This window comes from Mesoplodon bidens (genome assembly GCF_964165515.1).
Source record: "Mesoplodon bidens genome assembly, chromosome: 4".
NCBI lineage: Eukaryota > Metazoa > Chordata > Mammalia > Artiodactyla > Ziphiidae > Mesoplodon > Mesoplodon bidens.
The window spans coordinates 144,349,537-144,373,838 of record NC_138160.1 but is presented as its reverse complement, the minus strand read 5'-3'; the positions used below and the strand labels follow the sequence as shown (position 1 = coordinate 144,373,838).

General features: G+C 47.7%; 1 protein-coding gene across 7 annotated transcripts in view; it reads left to right on the top strand.

Annotated features, from left to right (window-relative positions):
• Positions 1-24,302, top strand: part of SMARCA4 (SWI/SNF related BAF chromatin remodeling complex subunit ATPase 4) — an 88,262-nt gene that overhangs the window by 17,282 nt on the left and 46,678 nt on the right. For all 7 annotated transcript variants that reach the window (XM_081232077.1, XM_081232078.1, XM_081232076.1 and 4 more), the window contains exons 3-14: positions 266-398; positions 1,334-1,732; positions 2,028-2,126; positions 3,044-3,302; positions 5,469-5,595; positions 6,522-6,695; positions 8,017-8,190; positions 9,420-9,587; positions 9,674-9,724; positions 14,570-14,700; positions 14,893-14,950; positions 23,897-24,018. In XM_081232077.1, coding sequence (XP_081088203.1) covers positions 266-398; positions 1,334-1,732; positions 2,028-2,126; positions 3,044-3,302; positions 5,469-5,595; positions 6,522-6,695; positions 8,017-8,190; positions 9,420-9,587; positions 9,674-9,724; positions 14,570-14,700; positions 14,893-14,950; positions 23,897-24,018 — 1,895 coding nt within the window. The remainder of the gene's footprint in view (positions 1-265; positions 399-1,333; positions 1,733-2,027; positions 2,127-3,043; positions 3,303-5,468; positions 5,596-6,521; positions 6,696-8,016; positions 8,191-9,419; positions 9,588-9,673; positions 9,725-14,569; positions 14,701-14,892; positions 14,951-23,896; positions 24,019-24,302) is intronic.

The window sequence follows — 24,302 nt, the reverse complement described above, 5'->3', positions numbered from 1 at the left end:
TAGTCCAGCTGTCCCCTTGCCTCTAGACCACCAATCTGCAGGTTCCCTGGGTGGCATTATTTCATGCACCTGCCTTGACACCTAAGTAGATGTCAGGACCATGTCTTGGACCTAAGCCACTTGGTCATGTTGGTGGTTCAGTAAATGCCGTGGCGACTTTGGATGGGCATTATTAGTGATATTGAACTCCTCTCATTCAGCGCCTTTCTGTGCAGCCTCTTCCCTTCCCCCCTTGCTGATCCTGCCCTGTTGTCCACTCTCGTAGCCAATGGAGTCCATGCATGAGAAGGGCATGTCGGATGACCCCCGCTACAACCAGATGAAGGGGATGGGGATGCGGTCGGGGGGCCACGCCGGGATGGGGCCCCCGCCAAGTCCCATGGACCAGCACTCCCAAGGTATGGTTTCCTTTCTTTTCTTTCTTCATGTTTGTTGCCCTCCGGAAGTCCCAAGGTCATTTTCCTAACCGGATCACCCATGCATGGATTCAGAGGACCTAGGACAGTTGAGCCTCGTGGGAGACCCTGCCACAGGGGGCTGTTTATCTTGGGCTTAGCTGGTGCCCTGTTCAGGGCGTCTTGGAGCAGCCCCAGGAGAGCGGATACTGGTGGGACAGAACTGTGTTCAGCGCTGGGTGTTAGACAAGCCCTGGGCAGGATGGGCTCCTCGGGATAGGAGGAGCCACCCAATGCAGACTCCTGGGATTTCCCTGACGGTCCAGTGGTCGGGACTTGGTGCTTCCACTGCCGGGGTGCTGGGTTCGATCCCTGGTCGGGGAACTAAGATCCCGCAAGCTGAAAAAAAAAAAAAGAGAAATGCAGACTCCTGGGCTCTGCCCTGCTCCAGACCTGCTGAGTCAGAATCTCAGGAGGGGGGCAGGGCTCAGCTTTAACAAGCCCTCCAGGTACTTTTCTGAACAGGGAAGTTTGAGAAGCGATGGGGTACATGGCTTCCTGTCACGGGGTGGGAAGCTCAGGGGCTCCACAGGTAACGGAAGTGAGAGGAGTGGGCCTGGCCAAGCCGAGGGGCAGGGGGGCAGGCCCAGAGAAAGCCCGGATCTGTGTGACATCTCAGCTTTAATCGTTGGCAGGTTACTGAGAGATGGGCCGAACCAAACCAGCTGTGCAGGCTGCTAACCAAGCTGCGAGCGTGTGCTCAGGGTAGGGGCCCGTGTAATCATGAGAATGAAATCTCAGGGTAGGGGCCCATGTAATCATGAGAACGAAATCTCAGGGTAGGGACCAGTATAAGCAGGCAGGGCTTCCCGTCTCTGCCTTAAAAATTACTGGACACGTGCTGCCGAGTGACCACTCGGATCCACGTTTCCCCGCAGGTTACCCCTCGCCCCTGGGTGGCTCCGAGCACGCCTCCAGTCCGGTTCCAGCCAGCGGCCCGGCCTCGGGCCCGCAGATGTCGTCCGGGCCTGGAGGTGCCCCGCTGGATGGTGCTGACCCCCAGGCTTTGGGGCAGCAGAACCGGGGCCCGACCCCCTTTAACCAGAACCAGCTGCACCAGCTCAGAGCTCAGATCATGGCCTACAAGATGCTGGCCCGGGGGCAGCCCCTCCCTGACCACTTGCAGATGGCGGTGCAGGGGAAGCGGCCAATGCCCGGGATGCAGCAGCAGATGCCAACACTACCTCCACCCTCTGTGTCCGCAACAGGACCTGGCCCCGGGCCCGGGCCCGGCCCCGGTCCTGGACCAGCACCTCCAAATTACAGCAGGCCTCACGGTAAGGCCCACCGCCCATGGCCCTCGGGGTAGGGAGGGGTCTCAGAGCAAACTGACAGGAGTATGGGCATCAGTGTCGGGCAGATCTGGACTCTGCCGCCCATCGGCTTCCCTGACAGCAGGGTTGCTGTCGTGATAAATGTTGTTTCTCCAGCTGCCCCCTTTCTCCCCTGGTGCCCACAGTGAGGGGCTTGTTTTTGGGTGTGTCCCCTGGAGTCAGGGCTGCCCAGGGAGGCAGGTGCAGGGAGAAACACAGGACACGTTTTATCCTCTTGTCCGTTTCTCCCTGCATGCAGGTATGGGAGGGCCCAACATGCCCCCTCCAGGACCCTCAGGTGTGCCCCCCGGGATGCCCGGCCAGCCCCCCGGAGGGCCTCCCAAGCCCTGGCCTGAAGGTAAGTTCCCTCTGTTCTGGTGACACGTCTGTGCCCTGACTCCCATGTCAAGTTTGCATCATGCAGACCCTGAGATGAGCCTGGTCAGAGAGAGCAGGCCAAGGACGCGTCCTCGCTGCCTCTGCCATCTTCTTTGGGCCTCACCTGGCCCTGCTCAGCTCCCAAAGGCTTGGGTTTGGTTCCATTCCTCTATACCTGCCCACCCTTGTCTTGTGGCTCACGGTGACCCTGGGGTTCCTAAACTGCTAGCGGGAAGAGAAGGATACTAATGAATGAGTCCACCGTGGGACTCAAGTGAGAGGCCCAGCTGCAGCTGCAGCTGCAGGCAGCATCCTTCAGGACGCAGTGTCCTGAGCCTGGAGGTTATGGCTGACTCTCTTCCCTCCCAGAGCTGTGAGAGGCAGGCAGGATGGCAGGGCGGCTCGGGGTTCTGTCTCCCCTGTGTTCTGTGTAAAATGTAGTTAGTACTTATTTGAAGGTCACATCTGTTAGGTCAAAGCAGTGGATAAAACGGACTCATTCCCCATCCTCACGGGCCCTGAAGTTCAGTGATGGGCATTGAAGGGCTAATCGCTTAAATAGGATTCCGTTGGAGCTGGGGTGGATGAAAGGCAGGCAACTGCTGCTCCTGTGAGGCCACAGCATAGCAAGATCACACCCAGACTCGGCCCTTGGACCAGTAGGGGGCTTTGGGGAAGGGGCCTGCAGGCTGAGATCTGGAGGAGGAAGAGGAAGCGAGCCCCGTGGGCGAGGAGTGGTGTGGCAGTGAGAGGTGGGGGTTATGGAGAGCTGCCCAGGCCTTGTCAGCCTTGGGGACGAGTTAGTCCCCAGGGCAGTAAACGCCCAGCAGGCTTGTCATCTCCACCTGGAATGGACTCGGAGCGCAACGCTGTGCCCTGATTCTTGACTCCCCCCAGGACCCATGGCGAATGCTGCTGCCCCCACAAGCACACCTCAGAAGCTGATCCCCCCGCAGCCAACGGGTCGCCCCTCGCCTGCACCCCCTGCCGTCCCTCCTGCTGCCTCCCCTGTGATGCCGCCCCAGACACAGTCGCCAGGGCAGCCTGCCCAGCCCGCCCCCATGGTGCCGCTGCACCAGAAGCAGAGCCGCATCACCCCCATCCAGAAGCCGCGGGGCCTGGACCCCGTGGAGATCCTGCAGGAGCGGGAGTACAGGTGAGGGTGCTGCCGTTCCCCCCCCCCCAGGTCACGCATTGTTGTGGTTCACACTTCTAAAGGCCTATGGGGTATGCAGCCAGAGGTCACCCTCTTGCCTCTGTCCCCAGCCTCCCAGTTTTCTGGGTCAGTGTGTATCCTTCCAGAGAAATCGAGTATGTATACAGGCAGATGGGTACAAGTGGCTGTGTGGTCCCTAAATGGTACCTGACATGTGCACTGTTCCTCCCCTAGCAGAATATCTTAGGGATCATCCCCTATTTGTACAAAATAAGCTCTTCTTTTTTCTGGACACATTCTGCCTGGTGGCTCTACTGTGACTTATTTAGCCAGTGTCTTACCCGAAGGGACGTTAGGTGGTCTCTAATCTTTCGGTAAAACGATGCCGTAGTAACTACACTTGCATATTTCTCATTTCACATGTGTGCATTTATGTCAGAATAAATATGTGAACACGGCATAGTTTGGGTGCAGGGGATTTATGTGCACGTGGAAATTTCATCAGTTCTGCAAAACTGCCCTCCATGGAGATTGTATGTGTTGGAGTGAAAGTGCTGTTTCACCTCTCCAACACAAGTGTATTATCCAACTTTTGGCTCATCCGCACTCAAAAAGCCACCTGGCAAGCTTTGCGGTGGATGTTCCTCAAACATCAGTAGTTGTTGGTCACTTTGCCAAGGCCTCCTGAGCGCCGGGCACTGTGTGAAATGCCTGGTGCACGGTAGGTCTGTATCACCCTGTCCCACACTGCTGGGGGCTCCTGAGATTCACTCCCTGAGCACCTCGTGCTCCCCTGCTTCTCCACTGCATTTGTAACCTGTTCAGGGCTGGCCTCCCTTGGTAAATGTCAGCTCCATTAGGGAAGGGGGCTGTGCCTTGTTCACCGTAAATCCCCAGATGCATCAGTAAATCTGTGCCAATGACTGTCTCCGGAGTGCATCTCCAGCTGTGACGTGCCCTGGAGCTCCAGCCCCTGTACCCAGGCGCCTCCCCGCCTGCTCCATCTGGACAGCTTAAAGATGGCCTGTCTAGATGGCCTTATGCCCCCCAGTTTTCCCTTCTCTCTCTGTTCTCATGCAGCAGCTGAATGGACCATGGACCCTTCGGCTCCTTGACCCTCACTTGTACTCCCTCATCCTCGGTGTCCCCTTGGTGAACCCTCTCAGCTCCCTTCCCTCCAACGCTGTTCACACTGCCATCTGGTCTACACCTCCTCCCTGGCCTCCCTGCTCCCATCCTTGCCTGTGCAGTGTTTCCCACACAGCAGTTTGAAGTCTCTTTTTACAATTAACTTACATTAGATCTGTTCCCTGGGTTAAAACTGGCTTCCGTTATCCATTGAGTAACCCTTTTCTCTTTAGCCCCTGCCCAATGCTCTGTCCTCACCTACCTGACTGTCCTGGTTCCTCTTTCTATTGAACAGGTTAGACTTGTTCCTGCCCCAGGGACTTTGCACATGCTCTGCATTACTCTTTGTGGTTATTTAAGCTTTATTGCCAAGGTCCCCACCTTATAGAGGCCTGCCCCCCCACCCCTCCCCTCCAGGACCCTCCTCAAAGCCCTTCTCCGGAATTACCATAGATACTTAATTTTTTAACTCCTTTATGGCCTGTCGTCCTGATAATGCTGTGAGCTCCATGAGAGCAACAAACAGCCTTGTTAGTCTTGTTTAGTGCTGAATCTCTTCACCTGGAATGGTCCCTGACACACAGTAGGTGCTCAATAAGTGTGTGAAAGACCGAGTAAGGAGATTATCCCATTTGAACTTCAGACCAAGCCTGTAGGGTTGCTCTGAGGGGTCTTCCCACTTCATAGCTGAGGACACTGAGGCTCATGGGCTAAGTAGATTCCCAGGGCTGGGATGGAGACCCTGGCCCGCCTGACTCCAGAGGCTGGCTCCCACCGCTGAAATGCCAGAAACCAGCTGCGCCCTGTCAGGTTTCTGGTTTGCTGTGGCTCCCGAGACCTCTGTGGCTGCCCTCCTGTGTGTAGTCTGTGTTGTGTGGCATCCTTTTCTCGGCCATCTCCTGTCTTATGATTCATATCAGCTTCCCTTGAGGGATGGATACTTCTGAGGCTCCAGCTTCAAAGAAAGGGAACAGATGGGTTCCTTGTAAACAGGTGAGACCTCTCATCACCTGTCTTTTTTCTGTCTTCACGCCCTAGGCTGCAGGCTCGCATCGCACACCGAATTCAGGAACTTGAAAACCTTCCCGGGTCCCTGGCCGGGGATTTGCGAACCAAAGCGACCATCGAGCTCAAGGCCCTGAGGCTGCTGAACTTCCAGAGGCAGGTGGGCGCAGGCACAGGCCTTTGCTTTCAGAAGAGACTCTGCCAGCCTTGATGCTTAGATTAAAGAGCCGCTCACTGGGCAGTTATTAAATGTACCCTGACCATTAAAGCCGCTGTGCCAGGACTTCCCTAGTGGTCCAGCGGTTAAGACTTCGCCTTACAATGCAGGGAGTGCAGGTTCGATCTCTGGTCAGGGAGCTAAGATCCCACATGCCTCTCGGCCAAAAAATGAAAACATTAAAAAAAGAAGCATTATTGTAACAGATTCAATAAGACTTTAAAAATGGTCCACATCAAAAAAATCTTAAAAAACAAAAGTCGCAGTGCCCAAGCACACTTGTTAGCTCACTGTCCCCCTTCCTTTCTGTGTCCTGCCCAGTGGAGGGACATTGGGATGAATAAGTGTGGACCTTCCCTAAGGTGGCAGTGGCCAGCTTGAAGCAGTGTACTTAGATGGGTCTATTTCTTTCTTTTTTTTTTTTAATTTTATTTTATTTGGCCATGCTGTGCAGCATGTGGGGTCTTAGTTCCCCGACCAGGGATCAAACCCGTGTCCCCTGCATAGGGAGCGCAGAGTCTTGGCCACTGGACCACCAGGGAAGTCCCTAGATGGGTCTAATTTCTAAGGGTCCTTTACTTTTGAATGACCAATAAGGAAGTTTGTTTGTGGTTGAGGGAGGGCAAAGCTGGAGACCTGAAGGCCTGAGCATAGGGCTGTCTGCTGGGTGTCCAGAAGCAGCTGTCTCCTACCCTGTGCGTGCCCCGCCCGCGGGCACCCACCACGGGTTCTCCCCACGCACGCGTTTGTGCTCACGGGTCCTCCTGGGAGCGGCAGCCTGCTGCCTGGCTTGCGATATGGAGGTGCGCGTGTCGCGTGGATGTTACCAAGTCGTGCCCGTCGCCAGTTTCTCCTCTTCCTTCCCGAAGCTGCGGCAGGAGGTGGTGGTGTGCATGAGGAGGGACACGGCCCTCGAGACGGCCCTCAACGCCAAGGCCTACAAGCGCAGTAAGCGGCAGTCCCTGCGCGAGGCCCGCATCACCGAGAAGCTGGAGAAGCAACAGAAGATAGAGCAGGAGCGCAAGCGCCGGCAGAAGCACCAGGTGTGTCCCCGCGGCCGCAGGCTTGACCGTGTGCCTGAGTCGTCAGCTCCACACTGTCGAGTCTTGGTTTTCCTCTCAACACGATGTCCGAGTCTCTTTTCTGTTCATTATAAGAGTATCCTAGGCACTAAGAATACTTCAGTGGACAAAAACCAAACAGTACGGAAAGGTGGGTCATAATCAAACGCACGTATAACACGTTGGGAGTTAATAGGGTGTAAGGAGACATGAAGCGGGGATAGGGAGTGATGGAGGAGCCCTTCACATAGGACGGTCAGTCAGGGACGGTCTTCCTGAGGATGTGAGGTCTGAGCAGAGCCCCGAAGGAGGAGCTACACTGACGTGTGGACGAGGCTCTTTGCAGACAGAGGGGAGTGTGCCCCAGTGTTTTGTGAAAAACAGTGACCCAGGGGAGGGTGGGAGGAGGTGAGAATGGGGAGGTGATGGGCAGAGCGTGCAGGGCCCTGTGGGCCGGGAGGATGACTTGGGCTTGTGCTATGAGTGAGGTGGGAGCCACGGAGGGTCCTCAGTCAGTGATCTGACTGAGGTTAACAAGATCCGTCAAGGAGACCAAAATCTCTACTCAAGTAGGATTTGGGGTGATTCTGTTTGTTCACTCATTTATATTTTCTAAAGTTTGCCTCCAAACAGTGTCTGTTACTGGCATAGTTTAAAATAACAGAGAAGTCAATATTCAGTGTTAACTACTGTTAATATCTTGGTATATCGTTCTGACCTTTTTTGTCTATATACATATAGTAATCAAAAGTTGAACAGCTGCCTTTAAAAAATATATATATGCACATTGAGCTGTTTAAAGTATTATTGAAGCATGATTTTAACATATGTGTTGTAGTCCATCTCGGTGTGCCCAGCATCCAGTGATTTATGAAACTGTTTCCCTGTTTGGGGACATGCAGCGTACTTTCAGCTTTTCAGTGTTGAAAGTAACACTGGGATAGGCATTCTTGTCCTTGAGTTTTTGGGCCGATCTCTGCTATTTTCCTTAAAATAAATCGCTAGCAGTGAATGATTTGGTGGGAGGGCGGGTGCATTTTGCAGTGAGTGGGTGGCAGACACTGCCAGGTTGTCTCATCCAGGGCATTTGTTCCGTCTGCTGCACATGGAGTGGGGGGTCCCTTTTCACCACACAGTCCATGCAGAGAATGTTGGGCCTCGTAGGCAGACAGTGTCTCGGTATCGTTTTGGTTGCGTCCCCTCGGTTTTCACCAAGCCCCCTTTAAAGTTTCGTCTCACTTGGGGTGACACCACGGCAACTCCTGTCCCATAGTCAGTCTGCTCTTCCGTGTGCGTCCTGCAGGAATACCTCAACAGCATTCTTCAGCACGCCAAGGATTTCAAAGAATATCACAGGTCGGTCACAGGCAAAATCCAGAAACTCACAAAGGCGGTGGCCACATACCACGCCAACACTGAGCGGGAACAGAAGAAGGAGAATGAAAGAATCGAGAAGGAGAGAATGCGGAGGCTCATGGTACAGTTGGCCATCATGACCCGGGTCCCTTCACGCAGTTGCTGGGTGTTGCAGGCATGGGGGCGGATCAGCCGCCCAGGGTTACGCCGGGGCATTTTGGTGCTCAGAGTTAGAGGCAGGACAGAGAAAGAAAGGGCTTGGGTTTGGGAGTCCGAAAGACCTGACTCCAGACCTTTGCCCACTCACTGACCATCAGTGACCGCGTGACCTCAACTGGTTAACTGGCTGCTCTGTGCTCTCTGGAAGGTGGAGGTGGCACCCCTCCTGGTGGAGGAGCCGCCGATGGTATGAGCCTGACCTCTCACCCCACCCTTCCCGTCTGACCATGTATTATTCGTGGAGGGTTCTCTGACCGGGCCGATATTGACAGGCATTGCTGAGTGGACAGGGCCATGTTAGTACGAAGGAGAGTCCCTGCCCTGGTGGGGCTCGTGCTGGCCCTAGAGAGACAGATGCCCTAGCGAGACAGACGCCCAAGCGAGTCAGACAAGATAGTTTTGGGTGGTGAAAAGCGCACTGAGGAGAACAAAGCAGGGCCAGGGAGTGGGGATTGACTGGGCGTTACGGGCAGGGTGGGTGTGACCCGCGAATGCGGAGATCCAGGGGAAGCAGCTCCCGGCAAAGAGGAGCTGAGGGCAAAGGCCTGAGGCGGGAAGAAGCCGTGTGTGAGGCTCAGCCAGTGGCCCCTGGAACATCGTGGCGTGGGGGCAGAGTGAGGTTGGAGTCCCGGAGGCAGCCACGCGGGACCTTGCAGGCCACAGGGAGGGCTTTGGATTTAATTCTGACCATGACGGGGAGCCGAGGGAGGCTGTAAGCTGGGATGGCAGTGGGGGGCGACATGATCCGATGTGTCCTTAGAAAGCCGGGGCAGGCAGTCTGTGGGAGAGCGGTGGCTCGGACAAGGTGGAGAGAAGGGTTAGGATTTGGGTGTGTTTGTGGACATAGGGGCCAGAGCTTTTAAATGGCCCCTGGCAGGACCATGTTTGTCCAGCAGGTCCCCAAGGAGCCTGGCCCGGGGTGGGAACTGGGGAAGTTCTGAAGGGGAGTCAGTAGTTATGTGAAAGGTGTGAATATAGCGCAGCCCTGGGTGTGAGCTCAGCGCTCCCTAAATGTGGGTCCGGCTGCTGGTTAACTGCAGCCTCGCGGGCTCCTTGAGTCTGGTTTGCCCACCCTGGGTGCTGGTGGACGAGCGTGTCACGGGCACGTGCCATAATAGCACGCTTCTACAGGCCGAGGACGAGGAAGGGTACCGCAAACTCATCGACCAAAAGAAGGACAAGCGCCTGGCCTACCTCCTGCAGCAGACAGACGAGTACGTGGCTAACCTCACGGAGCTGGTGCGGCAGCACAAGGCCGCCCAGGTCGCCAAGGAGAAGAAGAAGAAGAAGAAAAAGAAGGTGCGCCCCTCGGTGGGACTGGAGCGGCTGTGTGTGCACGTGTGCCTCGGCCTCCCTGGTGTGACTGTCTCTCTCTTTCCTTCCAGAAGGCAGAAAACGCTGAAGGACAGACACCTGCAATTGGACCCGATGGCGAGGTGAGGAACCAGGGGTTTCTTCTGTGGAAATGCCAGCCCAGCCCCAGAGGTTAGGTCTATTTCATCCTTAAAAAAAATTTTTTTTCCCTTTGAAATTATAAAAGTATATGACAATGGTAAAAATCCACATAGGTCCCCTGCCACACTCCACCCTTCCTCGTTCCCACTGCCCGGAGAGAATATTGTTTACTATTGGGTGCATTTCCTTCCAGAGCTTTTTCTATGCACGTGCTGGTATTTATTTCTCAGTTTTCCCTTTAAAGTTTCAGGCTCACAGGAGAGGTGTAAGAACAGTGCAGACAGTTCCTGCATACTCTTCACCCAGATTCCCACTTTTCACGTGTCATTAGTTTTTCCTAAACCATTTGAGGGTCAGATGCACACGTGAAGGCTTTTTACCCCTCTGTGTGTTTCATTGTGTACATCCTAAAAGCAAGGCTGTTCTTTTCCACAACTGTACAATGATCGAAACCAGGAAATGAACATTGACGCAATACTGGGATCTAATTCACAGCCCTTGTTAAGGTTTCACAGTTGACCCTCCAGTGTCCTTCACAGCAACAGAAAACCCCAACGTGACGCCGGGTCCTTCTCCGTGCGTCATATCAGGAGTGTGTGGCGTAGATTTCTTCCCCCACTGGTGATATTGACCTTGAGCCTTTGGTGGCCGCCAAGGTGTCTCCAGCTGTAAAGATTAAGTACCTTGTGCAGAGATACTGAGACTATGTAAAGATAACGTGATTCCTCAAACTTTCATTGGCTGTTTCATCATCCGTTGTCTTTGCCTGTATCAGTTTTTGCCATAATGGTTACAAAATGGTGATGTTTTTTCACCCCGTGTTTTCTTCTGCATTTATTAGTTGACTTTCTGCAGGAAGGAAAAGCTTTCCCTTCTTTTTTATTTGGCTTGTTCATAGTTTGGCAATCCTTGGTACTGACTCATAAATTCTTATTTAGTTTAATGAATTTACTTAGTTTAATCCTGCACTATTATTATGTATTTTGATGCTCAAATTGTTCCATTTTGGACCAGTAGGAGCCCCTTCACATTGGCTCCTGCCTGCTTTTGATGTGTCCCCATCGTTCTTTGAGGGGTTTCTGACTTCCTTGCACAAGAAAATGGCCCAGGCTCATCTTCTGCTTTCTCTGCCCGAGTCCTGGACTCGGGCATTTCTCCAAGGAGCCCTGATTCCTTTAATCAGAGAAAAATATTTGGAAGCCATGATCTAGATGTGTTCGTTGCTACTGAGTTGTCATTGCTTCTGGGCCCTCTCAGTGGACAGATCTAGGAAACAGATGTGTGTATGCACACACATCCACTTTGCTAGTTATATGTATTAACTAGTTATATATATTAAAAATACTGAGGTCACACTAATACTTCCAATTCTAATCCAGTACCATGGGGTTCTTTCTCTCCTTCTCCCTGTCCACATTATAATAGCCCAAAACCTGACCCCCATCTGCCACGAGATAGGCCCTCATTTCCTCAGTCCTAGACTGTGCAGGAAGTACATTCAGAATGGCTAACGTGTACCCCTCTGCAAAAGAAACCTCCTAGCTGGGGGCTTCCCTGGTGGCACAATGGTTAAGAATCCGCCTGCCAGTGCAGGGGACATGGGTTCGAGCCCTGGTCTGGGAAGATCCCACACGCTGCAGAGCAACTAAGCCTGTACACCACAACTACTGAGCCTGTGCTCTAGAGCCCTCGAGCCACAACTGCTGAGGCTACATGCCACAACTACTGAAGCCCATGCACCTAGAGCCCATGCTCCACAACAAGAGAAGCCACTACAATGAGAAGCCCGCGCACTGCAACCAAGAGTAGCCCCTGCTCCCCGCAACTAGAGAAGGCATGCATGCAGCAACGAAGACCCAACGCAGCCAAAAATAAATAAATAAAATAAATAAATTTATAAGAAAATAGAAAGAAACCTTCTAGCTAGAGGTCAGTGTTTGTCTGAAGTTGAAAGTACATGCTCCAGATACTGCATTCAGAAGATTAGTTCTCCCCTTGTGCCCCCGTTAGTGAGGCTCCCCCCAACGCTTGTTGGTTTTATTTATTTACTCCTCATTTCTTTATTTATGTGTGAAATACTAGCCTGGTTCCAAAAGTCAGAACCATGCAGTGAGGCCCACTCAGAGACGAGTTGCTGTCCCCACACATGAGTCTTTTCCACGGCACTCTTGTCCGCCTCCTCTCGGTTAATACACTAGTGTGAAAGAAGGCTGCATAGTGAGGTGTAAATGCAAGGTGTGGCCTTTACCACCTCCTCCAACCCCTCCTCAGTCCCCCTTCCCAGAGAGAAACCTGAGTAACCTTCGGTGTGTCTGCTCTGGGACCTTTTCTGTACCTGTGTCTCCAGGTGGTTTTCTTTTCCCCGCCTGGTATTGTATCTTAGTCTTTCCAAGTTAGCTCATGTACACTTACCTGACTCTTTCTAATGCCACCATATTAGAGAGGTGGCTAGTGCTTGCTTCTCTGACTTATAAATGTAATACTTCTAGGAAAAAAATGATAATGATAACATGAAATGTAAATGTAATAACATGAAAAGTAGAAGCCCCCATGGTGCCTGTTCTCTCACAAGCATGCATGTTGATCCCTGGTTGATGTCTCTCTCTGTATCTTTCCAGAAACCTTTGTGCTTATATTCTCTTTGTTTTGTTTTGGGACCATTTGGGTCAGTCTACACATAGCAAGACTTTTCCTGTTTAGCAGGTATCTTGGACCACTTTCCATATCAAGCCATTAGTTCTTTCATTTTATTGTATTGATGTTCTAGGATCTCTTTCATCGTTCAGATTGATAGCTATCTAAGTTGCTTCCCATCTGTAGCTGTTAGATCCTGCACTGAACAGCTCTGATGGACCACTATATGTCCCCTCCCCTATGGGTGGCTATTTCCATTGTTTCCTTTCTTTCTATCCCACACATTGTTGTAATGAACACCCTTGTACATTACCTTTTGATGCTGTCTTAGCTGGACTGCCATAACAAAACACCATAGCCTGTGTGGCTTTTTTTTTTTTTTTTTTTCTTTTTTTAACCACATGGCACACGGGATCTTAATTCCCCGACCGGGGATTGAACCCACACCCCCTGCAGTGGAAGCACAGAGTCTTAACCACTGGACCTCCAGGGAAGTCCCTTTTTTTGTTGTTCTTGTTTTTGCTTTTTTTTTTCGGTAGCCTGCGTGGCTTAAACAGCAGAAATATACGTTCTTATAGTTCTGGAGGCTGGAAATTGGAGATCAAGGAGCAGCAAGGTTGGTTCCTGGTGAGGACTCTCTTCCCGGCTTGTAGACTGCTGCCTTCTGGCTGTGTCCTCACATGGGGGGAGAGAGAGCAAGCTTTGGTGTTTCTTCTTATAGGGGCACTAATGCCATCCTGAGGGCCCCACCCATATGACCTAATTTAACCCTAATTACCCCCCAAGGGCCCCATCTCCAAATACAGTGACATTGGAGAGCTGGGGCTTGAGCATATGAATTTTGGAGGGGACACAGTCCAGTCCGTAGCAGATGGCACGCTTTTTCCTGTTGGCCTGATTCCCAGAAATGAATGACTATAGTGATTAACTTAAATAATATTCTTATTTCACATGATTTTATTTGAAACGTTAAGTTGAATTTTTTAAGAGAAATGTGGACTGGCATTTTACTGCACTGCTAAGCCTTCACATGGCCATTTGTGGCTTTCAAGGGGGAAGTCACATCGCAGGAAAGCGTGACTCGGGGAATTCTGTTGGGGAATCACTGCAGCTGCACATCTTGTTTAGTAACGGGAACCATCACTTGATGATGGCTGCTGATTGTCCTTGTTCTCACCCAGTGGTTTGCAGCCTTGGCTGAACATCAGAATCAGCTGGGGAGCTTTTGAAAACCAGAGAGGCCCAAGCCTCACCCCAGAGCAGTTCTGTCAGGATTCTGGGGGTGGGGAGGTCCTGGCATCAGCACCATAACCGCTCTCAGGAAGGGCTCAGGGGTGAAAGTCACTGATTGAGGCAGCCTGCAGAGCTCATTCGTGGGGCGGGGGTTTCCGTTCCCCTCCATGGTGGGCCACTTTAAGGGTGAGATTTTAACCTGCATGGAGACTAATCTCTGCTGTGGGTCAGTGTTGATGGAGGGAGGCATGGGAGGTATAAGTTCCTGGTAGATGCAAACAAAGGTTTCCATCCTCATCCTCGTCCTGAAGGTTTTCACCAGGAAATGTGAAGGAGCTGATGAAGGGGAAAACTTCATCCCAAGTTGATATCTCAGGAAATCAAGGAATTCCGTATTTGTTGCTACAAGGAAGTTTTACTTTTCAAATATTCTAGTTAGCTGTTGAACAGAAAAGAATGAGGACCCTTGTTGCAGTCTACAAATACAATATAAATTGAATAACTCAAGGGCCAGAAGAATGGGAATAGCATAGTCACTCGGGTAAAAAAGGAAGGAGTACGTAAGTCCGTGTTCCTTATGTGTGGAATTGATCTGGGAGAACACACGAGAAAATGATGCTGGTGGGCACCTGTGAAGAGAAACTGTCGGGCAGGGGGATAGGGAGGGAGAGGAGAGTACACTGTACTCTTGAATTTGAACTATATGTTATCTATCTGAAAATTAAAACGTGGATATCAGTTCCTTCCAAGAAACAGCTGTCATCAATGGGTTATATATAATATATTTTTACTGAAGTGTTAATATGCAGTTAACCCATCTCCACAACCACTGGTCACATTGGTGTGCCATTTTCTGGGTGTGGAGTTGGGAGGGCACTTCCCCAGTTGGCCATGGTTAGCGGGGCACCCAAGGTATAGACTCTACGGAATCTCACGTCACACGTGTGACTCTTTTTCAGCCTCTGGATGAGACCAGCCAAATGAGTGACCTTCCGGTGAAAGTGATCCATGTGGAGAGCGGGAAGATCCTCACGGGCACAGATGCACCCAAAGCAGGGCAGCTGGAGGCCTGGCTGGAAATGAACCCGGGGTGAGTGGGGCTTCGTGTTCTAGAGGCAGCCAGGATCCTGAGTCAACGGTCGGCCTCATTCCAGGGGAGCTGGCAGCTGGGGGTGATCCTGCTTACATTTGGAAACAGGCCAACTTGCTAAGGAAAGTGAATCATGCTGGTTCTGGGGAGATTTATATTAAAATACTGATTTTTTTTTTTTTTTTTTTTTAGTTATGAAGTAGCTCCAAGATCTGATAGTGAAGAGAGTGGCTCAGAAGAAGAGGAGGAGGTAAGAGTTAATTTCCTGGCTCTCGAGGCCCACAGTGCTGTATAGTGTGACCTCTACCCACAGCAGGCACAGTGATCCTCTCCCGCTCTAGCCAGGCATCGAATGGGGCAGGAGATAGGCACACGAGCAGGGGGCGAGGCTGAAAGTTGGTGCTTTAGAGCTTCACCATCCAGTACCGTAGCCTCTAGCCACTTGTGACTGTTTCCACTTTCACTTAATTAAGTAAAATGTAAATGTCCTCAGTCGTACAGGCCACATTTCAGGCGCCCAAACAGCTCTCCCCTCCAAAAAATATTGGTATGAAGTAGTGAGCATGAAATCATATACACGGCCCCTTGTAATCTATTCTTTGGCAATGTTACAGATGGTCGCATTTATTCTGTATGTTCTCTAAATCATTTAATTATGCCACGTTATGGTGACTTCTGGATGTTTGCTGGTTGACAAAGCTCTGATGAGAGCCTTGTTCCTCTGTCTGTCCTGGGCGGCCTCCTCGGGAAGGGTGACTCAGAGGGAGCCCGGTGATGCAGTGTCCGAAAGCAGGGCTCGTTTTCCACAGTTAGCATCCAGAAGGGTGCTGTCCTGCACTCCCCCTTCAGCTGGGGCAAGAGTGTCTTACAAGGCTTTTAAAAAGCTTTTGCCACCTCCATAAGATTTTAAAAAGGGAATTTTAATGGGCAGATATTTGCTTATTAAGGTTGAACATTTTTTCAGGTGTTACTATTTAGATTTCTTCTGTGAATGGTTTGCTTCATTTGCCCATTTCTAATCAGTTGTGTTTTTTTACTGGGTTTTTAACTGTTCTTTATATATTTACCCCAGCCTGAAATCAGCTTGATGTTCACCTATATCTTTCTTTTGGTTTGTCCTCTTACCTCTTCAGGTCATCTGGAATTTATTTGTGTAGGGCTTGAGATGGAGCCCTTTTTTCCCCTTCCTAGTAGTAGCGTTAAGCCAGTTGGTATACTGTTAGTCCATCCCTTCCCCATTGATCTGTGATTTTTTTTTTTTTTTTTTTTTTTCTTTTTTGTGGTACGTGGGCCTCTCACTGTTGTGGCCTCTCCCGTTGCGGAGCACAGGCTCCGGACGCGCAGGCTCAGCGGCCATGGCTCACGGGCCTAGCCGCTCCGCGGCATGTGGGATCTTCCCGGACCGGGGCACGAACCCGTGTCCCCTGCATCGGCAGGCGGACTCTCAACCACCGCGCCACCAGGGAAGCCCTGATCTGTGATATTTTAAAAAAACTAATGTTAAAGACACACTGGTGTCTTTTTAGGGTCACATGTTTAGTTTCTTTTTCTTTTATAATTTATTTTTCTAGTTTTTATTTTATTTAATATTTTTTTTAAATTGAGGTATAGTTGATGTACTGTTCAGGTTCTTTTAAAGTTCTAATAATTCTTAGACCAGTAACATTTTGTTGTAATTTTTTAAACAGCTTAATGGAGATATAATTTACGTATGTAAAATGCACCCACAGTAAGAGTACAATTCAGTGATTTTTTAGTGAATTTATAGAGTAGTGCAATCATTACTCTACACCAGCTTTAGAACATTTCTGTCACCCCAAATGACATCTCACCCATGTACAGTGTGTTCTCGCTGCCTCCTCCAGGCCCAGGAAACCACTGGTCTGCTCTGTCTCTATAGATTTGCCATTTCCGGAATGTCACATAAATGGAATTATACAACATGTAGTATCTTGTGTCTGGCTTATTTTACGTGGCGTGTTTTTGACTTTCATCCATGTTGTCTGTACATCAAAAGTTTGTTTTACATCGCTAATTATTAGAGAAATGCAAATCAAAGCTACAATGAGGTACCACCTCACACCGGTCAGAATGACCATCATTAAAAAGTCTACAAATAACAAATGCTGGAGAGGGTGTCGAGAGAAGGGAACCATCCTATGCTGCTGGTGGGAATGTAAACTGGTACAGCCACTGTGGAGAACAGTATAGAGTTTCCTCAAAAAACTAAAAATAGAGTTGCCATATGATCCAGCAATCCCACTCCTGGGCATTTATATGGACAAAACTATAATTCAAAAAGATACATGCACCCCTCTGTTCATAGCAGCACTATTTAGCAGCAAGGTCCTACACTTAGGGAACTGTATTTAATATCCTGTAATAAACCATAAAGGAAAAGGAAAAAAAAAGAAAATATCCTATTCTTTGAAGTTGTAGATTTAACCCTTATATGTATATTTCCAAGCCTATCAAACTCAACTTATCAAAATTTTTGATTAGATGTGTACATTTTACTTTAAGTAATTTCTATCTCTATTAAAAATATTTAAAAAATAAATGTGGAGAAACCATTAATAAAAGTTAAGGTCTTAAAAAAGAAGTTTGTTTTATTCCTGAGTCATGTTCCATTGTATAGATATACCACACTTTGTTTATCCATACACCAACTGGTGGGCATTTGTATTTTTTTCCATTTTCTGCTATTATGAATAACATTGCTGTGAACGTTCACATACATGTCCTTGTGTGGACATACGTTTTCATTTCTCCTGGGTAGATACTTAGGAGTGGCATTGCTGGGTCATATAGTAAGTTTATGTTTAACTTTTTAAGGAATTGACAAACTGTAGCCTGAAGTAGTTGTACCTTTTCACAGGTTCCAGTTTCTCCATAACTTTGTCAACACTTGGCGTTATCTGTTCTTTACATTATAGCCATCCTTGTGGGTGTGTAGTGGTATCTTGTGGTTTTACTTTGCATTTTCCTAGTAAATAATGATGTTGAGCATCTTTTCAAATGTTTATGCACCATTCAAATATCTTCTTTGGTGAAAATCTATTGAAATCTTTTGCCCATTTTTAATTCGGTTGTTTGTTATCTCATCACTGAGTCGTAAGAATTCTTTATATATTCTTCATATGTGTCCCTGATCAGATATGTAGCTTGCAAACATCTTCTCCCAGTCTGTTTGCCTTTCTTTTCCCTCAGTGATGTCTTTTGAAATGCAAAAATGTTTCATTTTGATAAAATCCATTTATCGATTTTTTCTTTTATGAATTGTGCCTTTGATGTTGTATCTAAGAGCTGTTTGAAGTCATGAAGGTTTTTCTCTTATGTTTTCTTCTAGAAGTTTTATATTTAAGCTCTCACATTTAGGGTCATAATTGAGTTGATTTCTGTGTATGGTTTGAGGTACAGGTCTAAGTTTTTTTTGTTTTTTTTTTTTTGCTATGGATAGCCTTCTTACCCAGCACCAGTTGATGAACAGACTGTTCTTTCTCCCATGAATAGTCTTGGTAACTTTGTGGGAAATCAGTTGACCATAAAATTAAGGGTTTGTTTCTGATGCTCAGTGTTTTCCTGTTGATTAGTATGTCTGTGTTTGTGCCACTACCACACTGTCTTGTATTACAAGTTTTGAAATCAGGTAGTGTTAGTCCTCCAGCTTGTTTGCTCTATTGGCTATTCTAGGTACTTTGCATTCCCATATACACTTTAGAATCAGCTCATCAGTTACTACAAAAAGGCTTGTTGGGATTTTTATTGAGATTGTGTTGAATATATAGATCAGTTTTGGGAGAATCACGTCCTAACAATATTTAGTTTTCCAGTCCATGAACATGACATGTCTCTCTATTTATTTATTTATTATTTTTTGTGTGTGTGTGGTACGCGGGCCTCTCACTGTTGTGGCCTCTCCCGTTGTGGAGCACAGGCTCCGGACGCGCAGGCTCAGCAGCCATGGCTCATGGGCCCAGCCGCTCTGCGGCATGTGGGATCTTCCCGGACTGGGGCATGAACCCGTGTCCTCTGCATTGGCAGGCGGACTCTCAACCGCTGCGCCACCAGGGAAGCCCTCTCTATTTATTTTGATCATCTTTAATTTCCCTTAGCAATGATTTGTAGTTTTCAGAGTATAGTTTTTGCTTTTTTTGTTGTTAAATTTATTCTTAAATATTTTATTCCTTTTATGCTACTATGAATAGAATTGTTAACTTGATTTTATTTTTTGATGTGTTGTTGCTATTACATGGAAATACAATTTTATATGTATATTTTTATTTTTTTATTTTTTTTATTTTTATTTTTTTTTCTTTTTGCGGTATGCGGGCCTCTCACTGTTGTGGCCTCTCCCGTTGCGGAGCACAGGCTCCGGATGCGCAGGCCCATCGGCCATGGCTCACGGGCCCAGCCGCTCCGCGGCATATGGGATCCTCCCAGACCGGGGCACGAACCCGTATCCCCTGCATCGGCAGGCGGACTCTCAACCACTGCGCCACCAGGGAGGCCCTATATGTATATTTTTAAAATGTTAATCTTGTGTTCTGCGCACTTGCTGAACTCATATTGGTAATTCCAATAGGGTTTTTTGTTTGTTTGTTTGATTCCTTAGGATTTTCACATGCAGGATTATGTCATTCATAAATAACCACAATTCTTCAATACTTCTTCCTTTCCCCTCTGTGTGCCTTTAATTTCCTTCTCTTGCCTTATTGCACTGGCTAGATCCTCCAGTACAATGTTGAATAGAAGTGTCTAGAGCAGATATCCTTAACTTGTTTTTGATCTTAAGGATTATGCAGTTAGTCTGTCACTATTGTTTGGTGTTAGCTGTAGATTTTTCATGGACGCCCTTCATCAGGTTGAGTAAATCCTCTTCTATTCCTAGTTTATTGAGAGTTCTTAGCATGTGTGAGTTAGATTTTATCTCATACTTTTTCTATTAAGTTGATCATTTGATTTTTTAAAAAATTTATTTATTTTTTATTTTTGGCTGCATTGGGTCTTCATTGCTGCGTGCGGGCTTTCTCTAGTTGTGGCAAGTGGGGGCTACTCTTCATTGCGGTGCACGGGCTTCTCATTGTGGTGGCTTCTCTTGTTGCAGAGCACAGGCTCTAGGGGCGTGGGCTTCAGTAGTTGTGGCACGTGGCCTCAGTAATTGTGGCTCAAGGGCTTAGTTGCTCCCCGGCGTGTGGGATCTTCCTGGACCAGGGCTTGAACCCGTGTCCCCTGCATTGGCAGGCAGATTCTTAACCACTGCTCCACCAGGGAAGTCCTGATTTTTTTTTAATTTAAATTAATTTTTAAAATTTAATTAATTAATTTATTTATTGGCTGCATTGGGTCTTCATTGCTGCATGGGGGCTTTCTCCAGTTGCAGTGAGCGGGGGCTTTCTCTAATTGTGGCAAGTCGGGGTACTCTTCATTGCAGTGCACGGGCCTCTCATTGCGGTGGTCTCTCTTGTGGTGGAGCATGGGATTTAGGCACACAGGCTTCAGCAGTTGTGGCACGTGGGCTCAGTAGTCATGGCGCACGGGCCTAGTTGCTCCACAGCATGTGGGATCATCCTGGACCAGGGTTTGAATCCGTGTCCCCTGCATTGGCAGGCAGATTCTTAACCACTGCTCCACCAGGGAAGTCCTGATTTTTTTTTAATTTAAATTAATTTTTAAAATTTAATTAATTAATTTATTTATTGGCTGCATTGGGTCTTCATTGCTGCATGGGGGCTTTCTCCAGTTGCAGTGAGCGGGGGCTTTCTCTAATTGTGGCAAGTCGGGGTACTCTTCATTGCAGTGCACGGGCCTCTCATTGCGGTGGTCTCTCTTGTGGTGGAGCATGGGATTTAGGCACACAGGCTTCAGCAGTTGTGGCACGTGGGCTCAGTAGTCATGGCGCACGGGCCTAGTTGCTCCACAGCATGTGGGATCATCCTGGACCAGGGTTTGAATCCGTGTCCCCTGCATTGGCAGGTGGATTCTTAACCACTGCGCCACCAGGGAAGTACAAATTTTTACTATATTTTTAAAGTTATTTTCTTTGTAGTTGCTCCAGGGATTACGATATGCATCTTAATTTATCATCATATGCTTCAGGTTAATACTAACTATATTCTGGTAAAATATGGAAATTTTGTTCCAGCTTAGCTCCATTTGTTCTTCTTCCTTTGTGCTGTTATTGTCACATATGTTACATTTATATATGTTATAAACCCAACAATACAGTGTTCTAATTAATACCTGATGTAATCTTATAACTTAGTCTAAAGAAGTTGGAAAAGAAGAAATAAGGGAAAATATATTTATAGTCTTTTACATTGATACATGCATTTACCATTTCTGATGTTTTTTATTTCTCCTTATGGATTCAGTTTACTATCACCTGTCATTTCCTTTCAGCTTGAAAGACTTCTCTTTTTTTTTTAACCATTTTTTAAAATCAAAGTATAATTTACAATGTTGTGTTAGTTTCAGGTATACAGCAAAGCAATTCAGTTTTACGTGTGTGTGTGTGTGTGTGTGTATGTATATTCTTTTTCAGATTCTTTTCCATTACAAGTTATTGCAAGATATGGAATATATTGAAAGATTTCTTTTACCATTTATTATAGGGCATGTCTGCTAGCAACAAATTCTCTCAGCCTTTGTTTTTCTGGGAATGTATTTCTTTAGCTTTCATTTTCAAAGGTAGTTTAGCTGGACATAGAATTCTTTGTTGACAGTCTTTTTCCTTTTGAATATGTCATTCCACTACTTTCTGGTCTCTTTCATCTTCAGACGAAAGTTTAGCTACTAATTATATAGATGTGCCTTTGTACTTGATGATTCATTTTCTCTTTCTTGCTTTCAAGATTTTCTGTTTGTCTTTGGCTTTTAGAAGTTTGTGAACTCTCTCTTTGTGTTTATTCTCTTTAGTGTTTGTTCAGATTCTTGGCTTGGTAGAGTCATGTTTTTCATCAAATTTGGGAAGTTTATCATTTCTGTCTTCTATTGAGACTCTGTATTTGTTGATTCATTCTACTTAAAGATGGTTTCCTTTATTTCTTTGAACATATTTACAATAGCTTTGAACATATATATAGTAATAGCTGCTTGGAAGATTGTCTGCTAAGTCCAACATCTGGGAACAGAGACAGGCTCAACCGACTGTCTTTTCCCCTGAGTTCGTATCACATTCTCCTCCTTTTTGTTTGTCTTGTAATGAATGTTTAGTGGAAGGCTATTTTAGCCACTCTGGATTCTGACTTCCACCCCTGTGTGTTCTTCTTGATGTTTTTGTTTGTTTAGTAAATTATCTAGGCTGAATCTGTGGAATGTTTTCCCAGGGTGTGTGCTGCTTTTGGTGTCTCTGCTCAGTTTATTGTTTTTGTTCTTTTCTCAATTTTAGTTTTAATCCTGGCTCTCTAGGAGTGGGTTGTGTTTCTTCATAACTTAGTAGTCTTCCAGTGATTGGGGAGAGTTTGTACTCAAACACCTTGAGCCAGTAAGGCTTCTTTCTCCAGCCAGTGGATCAGTATGTGTAGAAGAACACATTCCAAGTTTGGGCCATTTTCAAGCCCACCCTGGCTTTTACTTTCTGCTGGGCCCTTTCTCCCTTTCTTGTTTCCTCTGTGCATGTGCATAGCCCTCAGCCAGTAATATGCTTTCCCCACCCATGGCTGAGGCCCTCACCTCCACTGACAGCGCTGCTGGCCCGGGCGTTGTCCACTGCCACAAAATGACTAAGTCCCCATCAGCCTCAGCTGCCAGGCCTCATAGCTTGCCCACCCTGGGAGAACTTTCACATCAGAACTGGGAGCTGAGAGTAGGAGAAATGAAAGCACCCCCAAGTAAGAACTCTACAAACTCCCACTCTTCTTACTCAAGGCTCAGCAGTTTTTTCAGTGTTAATGCTTCTCAGACTCCTAGTGCTCTGAAATGGTTGCCTGTGCTACTTTTGTCCAGCTTTAAAGTCACTTTTTTTTTTTTTTTTAAATATAAATCAGACCTCAGGCAGGGCTGTCAAGCAGCCCCACCTTTCTCCCTACCTACTCCCCAGGAGAACCAGGGGAATTCTTTTTTTTTTTAATTAATTAATTTATTTATTTACTTTTGGCCGCGTTGGGTCTTCATTGCTGCACGTGGGTTTTCTCTAGTTGCGGCGAGCAGGGGCTACTCTTTGTTGCAGAGCACAGGCTCTAGGTGCGCACGCTTCAGTAGTTGTGGCGCACGGGCTTAGTTGCTCCGTGGCACGTGGGATCTTCCCGGACCAGGGCTCGAACCTGTGTCCCCTGCACTGGCAGGCAGATTCTTAACCAGTGAGCCACCAGGGAAACCCCTAAAGTCACTTTTTGAGGGGAAAATTTGCTGACCCCTTTAATTGGAATTAGCCAGGCTTCCCATTCCTATTTTAATTCCCAGCATAGTAATATCAAGTAGGATAAGTCTTAGCAGTTATGATTTTTTTGACCAAAATGTTTGTGCTGTCATTACCTGTTGATTATTCCAAATGATCTGTAAAATTACTTTGCATGCTCCAAAGGAAATCCCACTGGGTTTTGACTGGAATAATTTGACAGGTTAATTACAGATACTTTTTCTTTTTTTTTAGTTTTATAGCAGTTCCATTATACACACACATTTTGTGTGATTTATACAGGAATACAAGGATGGTTTAATATTGGGAAATGTATTTGTGTGTGTTTTTTCAGTATGTCATACAAAATCCCCTTTATTATCTGCTCAGTAAATGTTGAAAAATCCTTTTAATGAAACACCACACTCATACTTAATATACACATTTATAGAAAACCTCTTAGTAAACTATGATGCCTGTTATCATCAGTCTCATTTGACATATTTTAGACGTTTTGGCCATGTCAGTAAAGCTGAAACTAAATCAAGAGCAGTAAATATTGAAGATTACCTATAAAATGTTTAATACCTAGGAAATCCAAGAGAAGGGAAAAGCTGTTTTAGTAGTGTGCATTGTGTACGGGGGGCTGGGTGCAACAGAAGTACAGCATACCCTGAGAGGTCCTTAAAAAGAAGTGTCTGGACTCTGCTAAGAAAACTAAAAATCATATACTGAGCAATTAAAAGAATATGCAAATAAAAAGCATGACATGTTTTGGGATTGGTAGGAAGAGGGCACATGGGTTGTAAAAGTATCACTCTGGGGTGACCTGAGGTGAACTGGCTTGTCTCTTGGTAGGAGGAGGAGGAGGAGCAGCCGCAGCCAGCACAGCCTCCCTCCCTGCCCGTGGAGGAGAAGAAGAAGATTCCAGATCCAGACAGCGACGACGTCTCCGAGGTGGATGCCCGGCACATCATTGAGTAAGGCATCCCTCCCTCCACCAGCTTCCTGCGAGGTGGCACCGGCAGAAGCCGTTAGAATCCCAGCTTCTCCCTGGACAGCACTGTCCAGCCGGCAGCCGTTGTGGGACCACAAACACCAGATTGACTTACTTCAGATGTCACTGATGTTTGTAGGGGTCAAGTGACGTTCCGTCCATTCACGTGGCTCATCCTGTGTTTAAGAGATAGTCGGGGGGCTTCCCTGGTGGCACAGTGGTTGAGAGTCCGCCTGCCGATGCGGGGGACACGGATTCGTGCCCCGG